We start from the raw sequence: 14,713 nt of genomic DNA on the forward strand, positions 1-14,713 counted from the left end.
CCCTCTTCTCTTAGGAAACACAGCACTCACTTATGCCTGCGCTGGGGGATTTGTTGATATTGTCAAAGTGTTGTTGAAAGCAGGTGCGAATATTGAAGATCATAATGAAAATGGACATACCCCCTTAATGGAAGCAGCCAGTGCAGGTCATGTTGAGGTTGCAAGAGTACTTCTGGAATATGGTGCAGGAATAAACACTCATTCCAATGAATTCAAAGAAAGTGCTCTTACACTTGCTTGTTATAAAGGTAGGACATTTTGAAGGATTGCATTGGAAAACCTGAGTATCCCTGTATATCCTTCTAAAGAAATCTGCTGCTTGTAGCATTACACTGTGTGTTTAATTATAACATAAAGGCACAGTATGCCCTCCACAATTCACTGTATGTAATGCCATGCAAGAGGGCAGGGCTGAGGAGGGGAGGCCATGGGCTTAACAGATTCCAAGTTTGGACCAATTCCTTGAAGAATTTCTGTACTCTGAACTTCTGAAATTGTTTTACATAGTAGAAGTTCTATTGAAACTGAGTTTACTACCTTTGAATTTTCACTCTAGAAGTTTTATAGCCATTTGATTGGTTGTAGCAGTATTTTATCACTAAAATAATACTAAAGCTTTTCTCACTGTGTGAGAGGCTTTCCATTTTCAAACTTCAGATTTTGGTTTTGGGAAAATCCTGAGGAAAACAAAGAGCCAAACTGTTTTTCTCTCTCCCTCCTCCATGCTAGAACTTACTAGTATTTGTTAGTACTGGATGTACTCTGTGAACCACCCTGAGATCTTAGGATGAAGGGTGGTATATAAATCAAATAAATAAGAAAGAAAAGGTTGATTAATATGTCTAGAATTATGGTTCAGAGCTGTGAAAGCCTGCAGTCTTTTACCTGGGAATGTTACAGGGAATGTTCAAAGCTATATATGTTCAGAGAGAGAGAGAGAGAAGATTAAAAAACCTAATTTCTGTACCAGAGCAAGTTGAACCGTACAGCCTGAAGGATCAAGCCATTTTATATATTTGCATAACACTTTATTCTACATTTTTAGAAGTTGTTTGGTCATTGGATTAAAATTGGGGGGGGGGGATGTCACCTGGCAATATCACTACCAGCATCTTAATTCAGAAACTACCTCAGTTTTCCAGATTTCCTGTTTTTCAAATATTAACATTGCATTCAGGGCATATTGTCCTAAGCCTGTTGGGGAAGGAGGAGTGCTCAGTAGCACATTTATTTATTTATTTATTTATTTATTTATTTATTTAATGCATGCATGCATGCATGCATGCATGCATGCCTTCCCTAATGTCCCAGGACGGGTTACAACAAACCATACTATTCAATGCATGTAATGAAATGGCCTCTGACAAAAGCTGCCACATGCCAATATACAGTGTGTTAGTACGTTAAGTTGGCTTAATGTACTAGCTTGGTGTGAAACTGTTAATTTCTACGCGGGGCTGCCCTTGAAGCTGTCCCAGAAACTCCAGCGGGTACAGAATGCTGCAGCGAGGCTCCTCACGGGGTCTCTGCCATGGGAGCATATTCACCCAGTGCTTTTCAAGCTGCACTGGCTCCCGGTGGAGTACAGGGTCAGATTTAAGGTGCTGCTTTTGACCTTTAAAGCCCTTCACGGCCTAGGACCCTCGTACCTACGGGACCGCCTCTCCTGGTATGCCCCACGGAGAGCCTCAAGGTCCATAAATAACAACACTCTAGTGGTCCCAGGCCCTAAGGAAGTTAGATTGGCCTCAACCAGAGCCAGGGCCTTTTCAACTCTGGCTCTGGCCTGGTGGAATGCTCTGCCTCATGAGACCAGGGCCCGGCAGGATCTGATTTCTTTCCGCAGGGCCTGTAAGACAGAGTTGTTCCGCCTGGCCTTTGGCTTGGAGCCAATTTGATTCCCTCCCTCCCTCTCTTTCTTTTTTCTTTTCCTTCTCCTCCTGCGATGAGGCTACATTTTAATATTTTAATGTTCCATTATTTTAATGTTGTATTTTATTTTTGTTTTTAAGTTGTAGTCATTCATCTTGTTTTTATTATTGCTTGTAAGCCGCTCTGAGCCCGGCCTTGGCTGGGGAGGGCGGGGTATAAATAAAAAATTATTATTATTATTATTATTATTAAGCATAGTTGGTTTGAATCATTATTAGGTCTTGTAACATGCTGATTTTTCTCTTTTATTTGAAGGTCACTTAGATATGGTTCGTTTCCTGCTTGAAGCTGGAGCTGACCAAGAGCACAAAACAGATGAGATGCACACAGCTTTAATGGAGGCTTGCATGGTAAAATAACCATTGGATTAAATGGTGTTTTGGTTGAAGAAAACTGAAGAACTTGAATATATCTAGCCTTACCTCTTTCACTACTAAAAAAAAAAACACATTGCAAGAATGTTTATGCAAGATCACAGCTATTCATTTATGTTCTAAAAACAGCATTCCAGTATTTATTGCCATGGCATATAATTTTAAGTCAAACACTATTTTTCTTCATCTTGGTAAAATTGTAAAAGCTAGTAGTGGGGAATGAGTTGTTAGCAGCTTGCAATCACAACTTAGGTTAGCAGTAAACTAACTGTAGCTTGTAATAGCCAGAAAAAGAGGATAAATATAGTAACCACCTCTCTGAAGAAGAATGGTCTAATGGTGCAGTAGTCTTCTGCATTATGCCATTAGCACTTGTGCTATATAAGGATGCAGTGAGTAGTCAAAAGCTTTGATTGCCCACTGCCTGGTTTGAAAAACGTGTAAGGACCGTTACTGCTGGGAAACTGCATAGAATTAGGTATATTCTGTATCAATGATACACTTTATATTCTGTATATAAGAATACACTTAATGATCTGCTGTGAGACATCATAGAAGCATTTGAATAAAAGCAACAATCATATCGCATAGTAAGTAGCAGCTGATTAAGCAGCAGCAAAGGGGCAAATATTCTAAAAGGCTCAGTGAAACAATGGTCTATTACTGTCTGCCTAACAGTAGGCAGTGATGGGCATACCTCTCTAGGGAGGTTGTGCCTAACTGAGAATGAAGTGACTCTGTTCACATATAACGTTAAGCTAGGTATTGGGAACCTTTGGCCCTCCATGTCCCTTGAATTCAGAAAATGATCAACAAAATATATTGTGCTGTGGTATTCTTTCAGCTGATCCCTGCAACCATGTTGAAAATGGAGGACAATGCCAAACTTCCCCTCCCTGTCCCCAGCAAGCTGCAATGAACATGGAATTAAATATCTACTCTAAATTGATGACAAACAAACAAACTCTTGTAGATGCTCCTAGATTTGTGCATGCTCTGTCCAGCAGAATATCCTGTGACTCTTCATCCCATGCAATTAGTACAGGTGCATCTGAATATAGGTGTGGAAGATTCTTGGTCAGCAGAGGAGTGGAGCATACAGGAAAGGGTTAACTCCTAGAAGGCAGTGGTCCAGGGCAAAAAAGTTCCCAATCAACCATCATGTAGTGCAGGGGTAGTCAACTTTTTTATACCTACCGCCCACTAATGCATCTTTCTTGATGGTAAAATTTCCTTACTGCCCATCAGTGCTCAATGGAAGGAGGATTCAGTTTCTGCCGTTTAACCCCCTACCGCCCACCTAGAATCCTGAAACACCCACTAGTGGGCGGTAGGGACCAGGTTGACAACCCCTGGTGTAGTGGGTTAAGGAGTTCTGCAGGCATACTGCTCTTAAATTCCGCTGGTCTTCTTCCGGCATTGCTGCACATTCGGGGGGGGGGGGATCTGGATGGACGACAGCCACCAAATGTGACTATACACACCACTGCTGCTCTGGAAGTTATATATGGAGCAGCCGTCGAGGTCCACACACACAGCTTAGTGAGACTCCACAAGGTGGACAAGTTTGCATCAGCTGATGTGGCCTCCAGAAGGAGGGTCCTTCAGCAGTTCCTGTAAGTGGAAGTTGTCATCCCACTCAGTTTCAAGGTATACTGCTTCTGAACATCTCTTTTGTATGCTTCACTCCTCCACTGACTTAAGAATAGAAACTTGGACGCTTTCTGGTCAGTGGAGAGTGGCACATACAGCTTGATTCAAGTTGAACCTGGTTCCACTGGTATCTCTGCTGATTTACCTTCTCAGTTGGCTTCCGTATTGCTTCTTCTGTTCTTGTTTCATAGTTCTTGTTATTAGACACAGTGGGGTTCTCCTTCGGATACATTTTAGTTGCTATAACCAGTCTGTGGACTAGTGGAAAAGTCTCATCTGGCTGTAGCCACAAGAAATCTTTTAAAAAAATGTTTTGACCCTGTTTTCTAGAAGATGACATTGCTGAATGTTTCACTCTGCTGATCAGAATAACATTTCACAGTAAATTCAGTTGTTTGCAATTTAAGCTGAAGAGTGAACATATATTCCTAACACAATGATATTGAAAATTTCCTTTCTAGAATATTTGAGCTTTCTTTCTTTCTTTCTTTCTTTCTTTCTTTCTTTCTTTCTTTCTGAAATAGGATGGGCATGTGGAAGTAGCTCGTCTGTTACTGGATAGTGGTGCTCAAGTGAACATGCCTGCTGATTCCTTTGAATCTCCACTGACACTTGCTGCTTGTGGTGGCCATGTGGAGCTAGCAGCCCTGTTAATAGAAAGGGGAGCAAACCTTGAGGAAGTTAATGATGAAGGTTATACTCCATTAATGGAAGCTGCTCGGGAAGGCCATGAGGAGATGGTGGCTCTATTACTAGCTCAAGGTAAGACAACACATTGGTTGCAAATTAGAGCATTAATATTATTTTTACTAGCTTCTTTCTTGGTGGCTTCAGTACTAATATTGCTAGCAGAGTAGTTCATAGTATCATAGAGTTGGAAGGGACCACAAGAATCATATAGTCTAGTCCCCAAATACCTACTGTGGTGTTGATTCTGGTGCCTCTTACATTGAGGATAATTACTAGGGCTGCTAACCTATTCAGAATTCTCTAGATCAATAAAAATAGTAATTGGAGTAAAAAATGGTGTTCCCAACCAACCTGATTAATTTCTAAGCACCTTTTATTGCAGGATGTAATGTTTATTGGATTAGGAAACCTTTATTTTGTGCTAAAAGAAAAGGCAAGAGAAGGGGTTTAAATGGACTTGCTCAGCCAGCCAGTGTTGAAGATGTGATTAAGGAATCTTGCCCTTTATCTGTGCCAGCAGCAGTTCCACAAAGCTCATTAGGCTGCTACTTTGGGAAGAATACAAATGTGCCCCCAGTGCTTAATGTTTGGCTGGTGCTTCTGTGTTTCTCCCACTTGTTCCTACCTCTACTGCTAATACTTTGCAGATTGGATGAGGATCTTGCACACCATAACATTGCTCTGTTGGCTACCTTCGTAAGAAGAGCCAAGTGTAGACCAAGAAGCAGGTTTTGCAGGGAGGCATCTTTGCTTATTAACTGGGTGTGGAATGTGTGAAAATGCCTTATGTTAATGTGTTACCTGGCAGATAAGTTGAGAGAAAATTGTTCTATTGTACCTCTTTTAAAACAATTTTTTCAAGGTGTTGGGCCTTTTGTTGCCATTGTGGTAAGCCAATGGATTTATTTATTTGATATTTGGTTTTTATATTTTATACCATACCACACAATAATCAACCATGTCTTCTGGGCAGGTCACAAATTTTTTAAAAAAATATGAATACAGTAAACTAAAACTATCCATGCAGAAGCTGCGCTAGCACAGAAATTAGCAGAAACCATATGAAGAAATGCAGGCCGATAAAATAGGACTAAAATCCAGTGAGGGGGAACCAATATCAAATGGGCATGCTAATGATTTTTTTTCCTAAATAAATTTTTTTGTAGGTGCTAATATAAACGCACAGACAGAAGAGACACAGGAGACAGCTCTAACTTTAGCATGCTGTGGAGGGTTTTCGGAAGTAGCTGACTTCCTCATTAAGGCAGGAGCTGACATAGAACTTGGTTGTTCTACACCTTTGATGGAAGCGGCACAGGAGGGCCACTTAGAGCTGGTGAAGTATTTACTAGCAGCAGGTATGTTTGCTATTACAGTTGGAAGAGATAAACCAGATATTGGACCTTCAGATGTTTTTCAACTCTGACTCTAATCACTCTTGACTAGTATGGCCAATTTATTGATGCAAATTGTAATCCCTCAACACTCTCTTGCATGAGTCACAATGTAGTTTCTCCGGAGCAATGAACAATATAGTCATAATTCTGGAACCATTGGAAATTAGTATCAATAATGTAAAAGTATTTAGTATTCAAAATGTTTATGTGGTTAATCTTCACAACATTTTTGTGACATGTTTAATACTCCCACCAGGATGACATGCCTAAGACTTCAGTGTCCAGATTCATTTGACTGGTTTTCCCAAGAGCGTTTGTGTTCTCAGTGGCAGTCCCTGTACTCAATAGCAAAAGACTTACGAAACTGAGAAATGTTACCAAAGGAACCTGTGATATGCAGAGGGGTGACTTGCTGCTCGGAGAGTGCTAGCCTAAAATAAATATTCTGTCACCTCACCAGTGCTTTATTTTTTTAAATGGTGTTTCCAGTTGAGGTATCCTGTCAGTAGCATTTGAGAAAGGAAATGTTTTATGAGCCATTCTAGGTTGAGTGTTAATTGGGTAGATTTTTTAATACATTGTGAGTAATCTAATTCCACACTCTTCCACAGGCGCTAATGTTCATGCAACAACTGCAACAGGAGACACTGCCTTGACCTATGCCTGTGAAAATGGACACACTGATGTTGCAGATGTTCTGCTTCAAGCTGGTGCAGATTTAGTAAGTCTTGAATATTTCTCTAAAATTTTGGAATGTCATGGGAGCTTTTTATTTTCCTTGAAAATAAAGAAGAAAAGTGCCTATGCAAACTAGATGGGAGAGTAGACCAAATTGTTATCCAGAGGAATGATTGCAAAATAATTCATGAGTGAAAGTATAGATTAACAATTTGTCTAATACTTGGATTCTTACGTTGTGAACTGCCCTGTGATCTTCGAATGGAGGGTAGTATGCAAATTTAATAAATAATAAAAAATAATTTTGTAATTGTTCTGTTTACACCACAGTTTTTTCATTACTTTGAAAAAAATATCAATTTTCAATCTTTGATTTCCTTCCAGCAGTGCATGTTCCTTGTATTTCTTTTCTTTAATTGGTTCTATTTGCTGATTTATAAAGAAGTGCCAATGGGACAAAAATTTATATCATTTATTTAACTGGACTAAATATGTAAAAGGGTGTTCAAAATGGAAAAGGTTGTTTGTATTCTGCATGCTTCAAGTACAACAATGGGTGAAGTGCATGACTGGTGTTTTTAGGTCACGTTTTTGTGCACAGCTTGTACTATAGTATCAAAAATGTTTACAAAAGCATTGTCGTATACCACCTATGGTCCATTTGCCAGGCAAAGCAAATCCCTAATCTTCAGGTTGTGTTTGGTCCAAACAGTTGAGTGTTCTGTTTAGCTCTTGGGTAAGACTTCAGTCTTTTCGTTGCTGTTTGCGACTCTCACCTATTTTGAAGGAGGCTTTCTTTTGCCTCACTGAAAAAGCATCAGCTCTACCTTAAGCTTGCCTGCTGATCTTGCTCTAGAATATTAGCAAATTAGTTCTTCTCTTTACTTTTCCCCACAGTATGGATTTCACTTTCTTCATAATATTTCTAAACAGGAGCATGAATCTGAAGGTGGAAGAACACCACTGATGAAGGCTGCAAGAGCGGGTCATCTATGCACTGTACAATTTCTTATTAGCAAAGGTTGGTAGTAGTAATAGTAACATTAGTAGCTGAAGGAAGGATTGCTTGACAGTTGGCTGTTAGGAAGAATGTGTTGCTTTATAGCAAACATTACCTTTTGCTATACATATAATGTTTTGTACTGAATGTATGTTTGGGATGAGTTTCCTTTGCAATTTTATAAGAACAGTACTTGGACCGTGTTTTTGAAAGCTCAGTGCTTCATATACTTCTTTTTAAAAGAATCCTCCTTTCATATCTCCATAAAGTATTACAACCCCCATGCCCACATACTTGGAGTATGAGATTTAGTGTATCTTGCTTGAGGTTATGCGCTTGTGGCAGAGGCAGTGTTACAGGGGTTGTCTCGTTCTTGTAGCTGAAGACTAACTGCAGCAGGTTCAGGTTAACTGTCATTTGGTATACAATGCTTAATGAAAAATGAGTTTACCAGCATTTTCTTTTAAGCGAACATGAAATATGAATGTGAACCTTTAAATATTTTGGTACCTGACTATGTCATACTTGGAATAGGCCTATTGAAACCAATAGATTTAAATTGGCCAGCACTGCTTTCAATGAGTCTCCTCTGTTTATGACAGAGCTGTACTGTCCTTTAGAACTCAACTATTTAATTTATATTCCTAAATTAACATACAGCTAATAACAAACTGGCCTTTACTATGTGAAATGTTTTTTAAACCTAAATGTAAGCAATTTCCTCTTCACTTGCAAATTATTGTTCATTTTAAAATTAAATGATTTGGAATCTCATTCCCAACAAATGGTGTCTTTGCATTAACTTTGTTCCTTGAAATTTCCCTTTAATTACGTCTCTTTGCGATAGGTGCCAATGTTAACCGAGCTACAGCTAATAATGACCACACAGTGGTGTCACTGGCATGTGCTGGGGGCCATCTTGCTGTTGTTGAGCTGCTCCTAGCTCATGGTGCAGACCCTACTCATCGTCTTAAGGTATTCCAAGTAACTCATTTTATTATTTTACAGTATATACCTTTTGTCAGTTGTATTGGCTAATGCTCCCAAAGTGTGTTAACTATAAGGTTGGTTTTGTTGTGTATACCTAGTTAGTACAGTACTCAGATCACAAACCACTATAATCTGTCTTCTTAAAATGTGTATTCCAGGATGGCTCGACCATGCTCATTGAAGCTGCGAAGGGTGGTCACACAAATGTTGTTTCCTATTTATTGGATTACCCAAACAATGTTCTATCAGTTCCAACTGCAGATATGTCTCAGCTCACACCGCCATCTCAGGATCAGTCTCAGGTAAGCTGTAAAGCTTTTAACTATAGCAATGGAAAATGAATGTTTACTTTTACCAGCTTGACATAAATGGTGCAAGTTTTTATATAGATATAGAATATGAATTTGATATAGAATATGAATAGTACAATTTGAGTAGAAGTCAAGTAGAGAGAAAATCCCAAGAACAATGATTCAAAATTCAGGTGTGCTACCTCTTCTATTTCTCATACTGTTGGGTTTCTTAAAAGCTTAACTCTTAAATTTGAGGGGAGGAAAATCCAGTTCCATACTAAAAGCTCACAAAAGCTTATTTGAACAGTACACTTAATGCCGTGCACGTACAGGGTGTGAGGAGAGTATCCTACTTGATTTGGATTAATGTTCAGGTTACTTTAAAATCCACTGACATAAGTTTTTAATCTGAGTTGATTTTGCAGGTTCCACGTGTACCAATGCATACACTTGCCATGGTTGTACCTCCCCAGGAACCTGACAGAGCTCCTCAAGAGAATCCCCCTGCACTTTTGAGTCTCCCAAAAGGTTAGTATGCAAACATTTTTAAATTTTATAACTTGTGCTAGGATTCTGAATTCATTGTGTGTCTGGGGCATGGGAAGTATTTGGGACTTGATAGTGAATGGTGCAGGTCTGTTTCTCTTTAGTCATTTTAGTATAAGATTTTGAAAACATACTAGCAGTTATCTAAAGAACTGCTTTGGCTCCATGCCTGGAGTTGTGCTATTCCAGTGATAACTTTTGATTTGAACAGCCAGTGGCAACCTTAATGTCATCACATGGTACCATATCTCAAACTCCTTTTAATGCTCTCTGCCATGTTGCATGGAGGTTACTGTTAACAAAAGCAAGTTTTAGATGATATTCAACTAAGTTGAATTAATGACCATGACTTAGTTAAGTCCATTAATTTTGATAGGTCTATTATAAGAAAAACTTTCCTGAATACCACTCATTAGTTACTAGTTGAATAATATATTTGGTAACATACTTTAGTAAAATACTCAACCATGTTTAGTTATACTTGTAAGAAGTTGCCTCTAATAGATTTAGTAGATTTCTGAACTTGGCAGTAAAATTGCATCTTCACCAGTAGTAAAAAATTGTGTGACAGATTCAACAAACAGTGACCAACTGTAGTATTCATTTACACATTTCCTTAGCTGATTTTATTATTGCTGTAAATGAGGTCAAATAGGAAATTCTGTATTTTGCAGAATTTTGAAGTACAAAGAAACTCCTTGTGTACCTGTTGCAGAAAATGTCTTGTCTTGGGTTAGCAAAATCTGTGATTCACCTCGCCAAACATGTTTTGTGTCAAGCAAATGCTTGATGTACGCATGCTCTCATATGTGCTTTCTCGTGCTCTCTCTCTCTCTCTCTCATGCTCGCTCGCTCGCTCGCTCTCTCACTCACACACACACACACACACCCACACACACCCCACAGTCTCCATTTGTTTTCACCATGTTTGTGAAATACATGGCTAGTGGACCGTATTCAGATTGGTGGTTCATATGCTGTACAGTTTGTTCTTTCTCATTCTGGACAGTTTGCCCAGCTGTTAAATAATAACAGTTGCATTAAGTGAGTGAGTCAACTTAGATTTCAAAGAACTTACAAGTTTGTATGTATAGCCTTTCTGGAGACCTATGAATGTGATTAATCAAATGTTTGTAGAGTCCATTAAATAAAGCATAATACTTGGTAGAAAGTGAAATGAGCACGGTTGTACTCAGAAGTGACAGAATTTTGCAGTGCAAAATCAATGCAGAATTGTTAATTAAAACTGATGCATCTGCATATTTATTTAGTGTAAAGAATATGCTAGGTGCTGTGCAGCACATAATGTGATGGCTCCTCTCTGAAGGTTTAAGAGTAGGGGAGCTAAGTTGTACTGAAGGCCAGAAAGATGAGAAGGTATTGGACAAGTTGGGATTTTTTGGGTAAGCATTTTTAAGGGAACACTGAGATCCTCAAAATAGGTTAAACAAAACATTCTTATAACAAGTTATATATAATGCTTTTTCTAAATGCTCAAAGTGCTTCGCAAACTTAAGATAGGCTGCTATCATATGAATTCTGCACACAGGCATCCAAATTATTTTCATGGAAAAGATTTGTATCATATAGAGCACTCCAGTAATTTACTTTATTTCACCTGGTAGATTGTGTGATTTATTCTGATTTTTCTTGTCCTGAAGAAAGACAAGGAGCTCTGCCAGGGTACTGAATTCTTGACTCCAAACACTAGAAATATTTTTGAACCGTACCTTCGCCTTCTGGGATTTTAACTCACATTAGCCACATTTTTCAAAATTTATATTTTCATCCATGAAAACTGCTTTTCATTGACAGAAAATTCCTAATTGAAGCCCTTAGTTGGCTAAAATATTTTGCAAAATTTATCAAATTTATGCAGCTGAAGTTGTTTTATGTATTAGAAAGGTTCAGCTACCTATAAATCTTGTTCCATGACAAGGAAATGAACTGTTCACACTGAAGCAAGTTGCCCCCTTAGCACTCGCATGTCATTTCTCTTGATAAGTGCCTGTGTGTCATTTCAGTTTGAGAACAGAACACCAGACAAGGCTTCCTACTCTGAACTTAAAAAGGCTCCCAAGGTAGTGGGTAAAAATCCATAAAAACGGTAATCCTGAAAAAATAAATAGATCTAATTCATCACAAAAATAATAACCTAGCAGCTTGTCCATGATCCCCTCCCAAAATAGTGTACCGTACTCATTCCCACTGTCTCCTGAAAGAGAGGCAGCGTTGCATGTGGAGAGGAAGCTTCATTCTTTAGAAGCCACTACTAGAAAAGCTTTGTTTTAATAAATATTTTGTCTCAGTGAGGGGGTTTATTGCTTTAGTTTGTTTATGCTATATGTTTATGCTATACATTTTTGTATTTTAAACCTCCCTGTGATCTTCGGATGAAAGGCAGTATAGAAAATAAATATTTGTCCTTTGTGGCCACTGGGCCTAGTCTCTGTGAGGTAGTGCACACCATAGGGCAGCCAACAAAGTGATGTATTCTGATAAAATGGAAATGGATCTCTTGTCCATGTATATGCATAAACACTTGTAACTGCCAGGCCTTTAAGCCTCTTCAGCTCTTTGTTAAATACAAATTTTGTAAAATTTTCTCATGATTCATGAAGTAGAGCAGAATCCACTTCTGTACTAGTGATGTTTCTCTGAAGGCCAAACTGCATGTTACATGTATTCAAGCTGGCCACTTAGCTTGAAATCAAAACAGCCTTGGGCCCCAATTTGGAACATATTCATGATTGGGATGGGAGCCCTGTTCCAGTCTCCTGTTGAAAACTTCTACCTCCCAATTGCTACTTGCTTCTAAAGATGCTGGCTACTGCAAACAGCATGTGTTGGGGGCCATAAACTGCTAGGAGGTTTTGACAGGAAACCATAAGTGCCTGTGTTCTGGATTGAAGCATCACACTGGTTGTTTTGTAAAAATGAGTGGCCACCTTAAGCACAGTTTCTAAAACCATGTGAAGAGCACAAGTGGGATCTACAAAAAAAAGTAGTATGTAGTGCTTTTGTTCAGGATATTTTATTTCATTTACTCTGCATCCTCCTCCAAGCAGTCAGCTGGCTTTCCATGGCAACTAAGCATAGCCCTAATTGGACTTGTTTTTCTTTGGAGAGGTCATTCCCGCCTTACATTTTTGTACTTCAGTGAACCTTGGGAGTCTTCCAGGCCTGTTGATAGCTTCCTCTTGTGCGTTGATGGTGCTATTTTGGCAACATGGGCACTGGCATTCGTGATTCAACCTAAAGGGACATTTGAAGTTCAGAGCGTTTTTAAGAGACTGCATTCAATAAGCCAGTTTTACTCAAGCAGTTTGATTCAGGTTCTGACCTCAGCTGTATATAGTATGTTAGAAATCAGCATATTTCAGTTATGATGAAGCAGTGGAATTTTAGCAATGATTATAACTGTCTTGTGCTATGCATTTAGAATTTTATGGTATAATACAAACAAATTGAACAAATTGTCCCAAAATGTTATATTCTATTATACATTAGATTAGAAAGAAGTGATCTGGAATGCATGAGATGCTATAGACATTTTTGGAAGCTCCAAATAACATCCACAGAAGCTACATCTCTTTGTGGCCTTAAAAGGGGGGGCTGCACCCCACACTTTTGAACTGTTTCCCTGCTCATACTCCTGATGTCAATTCTTACCTCACCATAGCTGAGCAAACAAGTGGCTTGTTTGCCAAAAGGTATCAAAGGAGGTCAGGCTTTGAACTGAGTGGTGGTGGAACCTGATGAGGATCAGCAGAACTCGTCTCAGCCGCCTCCCAGTGCCCTATTTTGTCTACAGAATTGCAGCTTCCTACCAGTATTTGAGGCATTGGACCACCACTCATGGATGTAGTTTAAAAACACTATTTAAAAAGAGACAAGTATGTCTACCAGTTAATCCCAAACCCCCAAAAACTTTTGAAGACCCCCCAGCTTGTCTGCCTGCAAATGGGGCAACAGATTTGGGATGGGGTGGGGGAGCCTTTTGGTTCCACATTAGGTTGTTAGAGATGCATGCAGATATTGTGTGCTTGGTGGAGGAGGCTGAGCAACCTAGTGTTAGGCATATTGGGCAAATATCTCTTGACTACAAGTACAACAGTGTAAATCTTTTTTCACACATACACACACATTGTCTGTTGCCTCCCAAGTGCAGTTTATTTTTCCCCATAGGAATAAATTGCAACAATTCGCTTAAATGGCAGAAATCAAATATTTGCATTTGAACACTGTGGGAGGTGGTTGGAGGCTAAATCTTTGCCCTGCCCCTTCTGATTCCAGTGCTGGGGTGAGAAACAGCTATGTTGGAGTTCATCTTGTTTATTCTGTGGAAAACAATGGGAGCAACTTAAAACCAAACCATTCTTTTGGGTCTGGAAGGCAGGTGCATTTCTGGAAAATGTTACTGTAAATTAGTATTTTGAGATAAAAGACAGGAAACAATGTTTTTAGCATGACCTGGGTATACTGAAGCAAAAAACGTTAGTTCCCCAAGCTCAATTGTGAGTGTTTGACCTTCTAACTTAAGAGGGGAAATGCTAAGAAAAGCACCATTTTGAATTTTGTACTTCTCCCTATGTGCAAATGCTTTTTGAATATTGCTTCAAATTTGTTAAAGTAATTGCTTGACTACCACAATATGACTGGAAAACAATTTTTGACTGGAAAACAATTACACAGTTCAAAGTTCAATGTGACTCCAGGCAGTGAGCTTTATTGTTTATTATAAATAAGCAGTATTTATAATAGTTATAGAACATTGGGCATTATAGAACATTTAAGAAAATAGAATGCCACAAAACAAGTGCAATATATGAACAAGACTAAAACCCAACATTCGCAGAAGACTGAGAAACAATTCCATTAAGGATGGTGGTAATACACTACCATTCAAGACGAAATCTCATGTGTTGCTAAAAGATAAAGGCAGATTACTTTATGCTGCTTTCACTGATGTGCACATCCTAAGAAGCACATAGGTTATGGCTATAGACACGGGTGGATAAATACTACAAGCTGCACATCTTGACTACAATGGTAGTCAGCCTGTAGTGGTTGACTTTATGGCAGCTGAACTAAATATTATTTAGTGTCTTAAGGACACAACTGAGGCATAACAAGACTCAGAAAGCAGACCTTATGACA

The 14,713-nt window shown here is 38.9% G+C and overlaps 1 protein-coding gene across 22 annotated transcripts in view; it reads left to right on the forward strand.

Annotated features, from left to right (window-relative positions):
- The window catches only part of LOC310767445 (ankyrin repeat and KH domain-containing protein 1-like), an 88,078-nt gene that overhangs the window by 22,803 nt on the left and 50,562 nt on the right, over positions 1-14,713 (forward strand). For all 22 annotated transcript variants that reach the window (XM_083624386.1, XM_083624397.1, XM_083624401.1 and 19 more), the window contains exons 6-14: positions 15-248; positions 2,188-2,282; positions 4,484-4,721; positions 5,816-6,007; positions 6,658-6,767; positions 7,658-7,745; positions 8,572-8,699; positions 8,873-9,016; positions 9,433-9,535. In XM_083624386.1, the coding sequence (XP_083480512.1) occupies positions 15-248; positions 2,188-2,282; positions 4,484-4,721; positions 5,816-6,007; positions 6,658-6,767; positions 7,658-7,745; positions 8,572-8,699; positions 8,873-9,016; positions 9,433-9,535 (1,332 nt within the window). The remainder of the gene's footprint in view (positions 1-14; positions 249-2,187; positions 2,283-4,483; positions 4,722-5,815; positions 6,008-6,657; positions 6,768-7,657; positions 7,746-8,571; positions 8,700-8,872; positions 9,017-9,432; positions 9,536-14,713) is intronic.

Source organism: Podarcis filfolensis (assembly GCF_964270895.1).
Source record: "Podarcis filfolensis genome assembly, chromosome: 7".
Classification (NCBI taxonomy): domain Eukaryota; kingdom Metazoa; phylum Chordata; class Lepidosauria; order Squamata; family Lacertidae; genus Podarcis; species Podarcis filfolensis.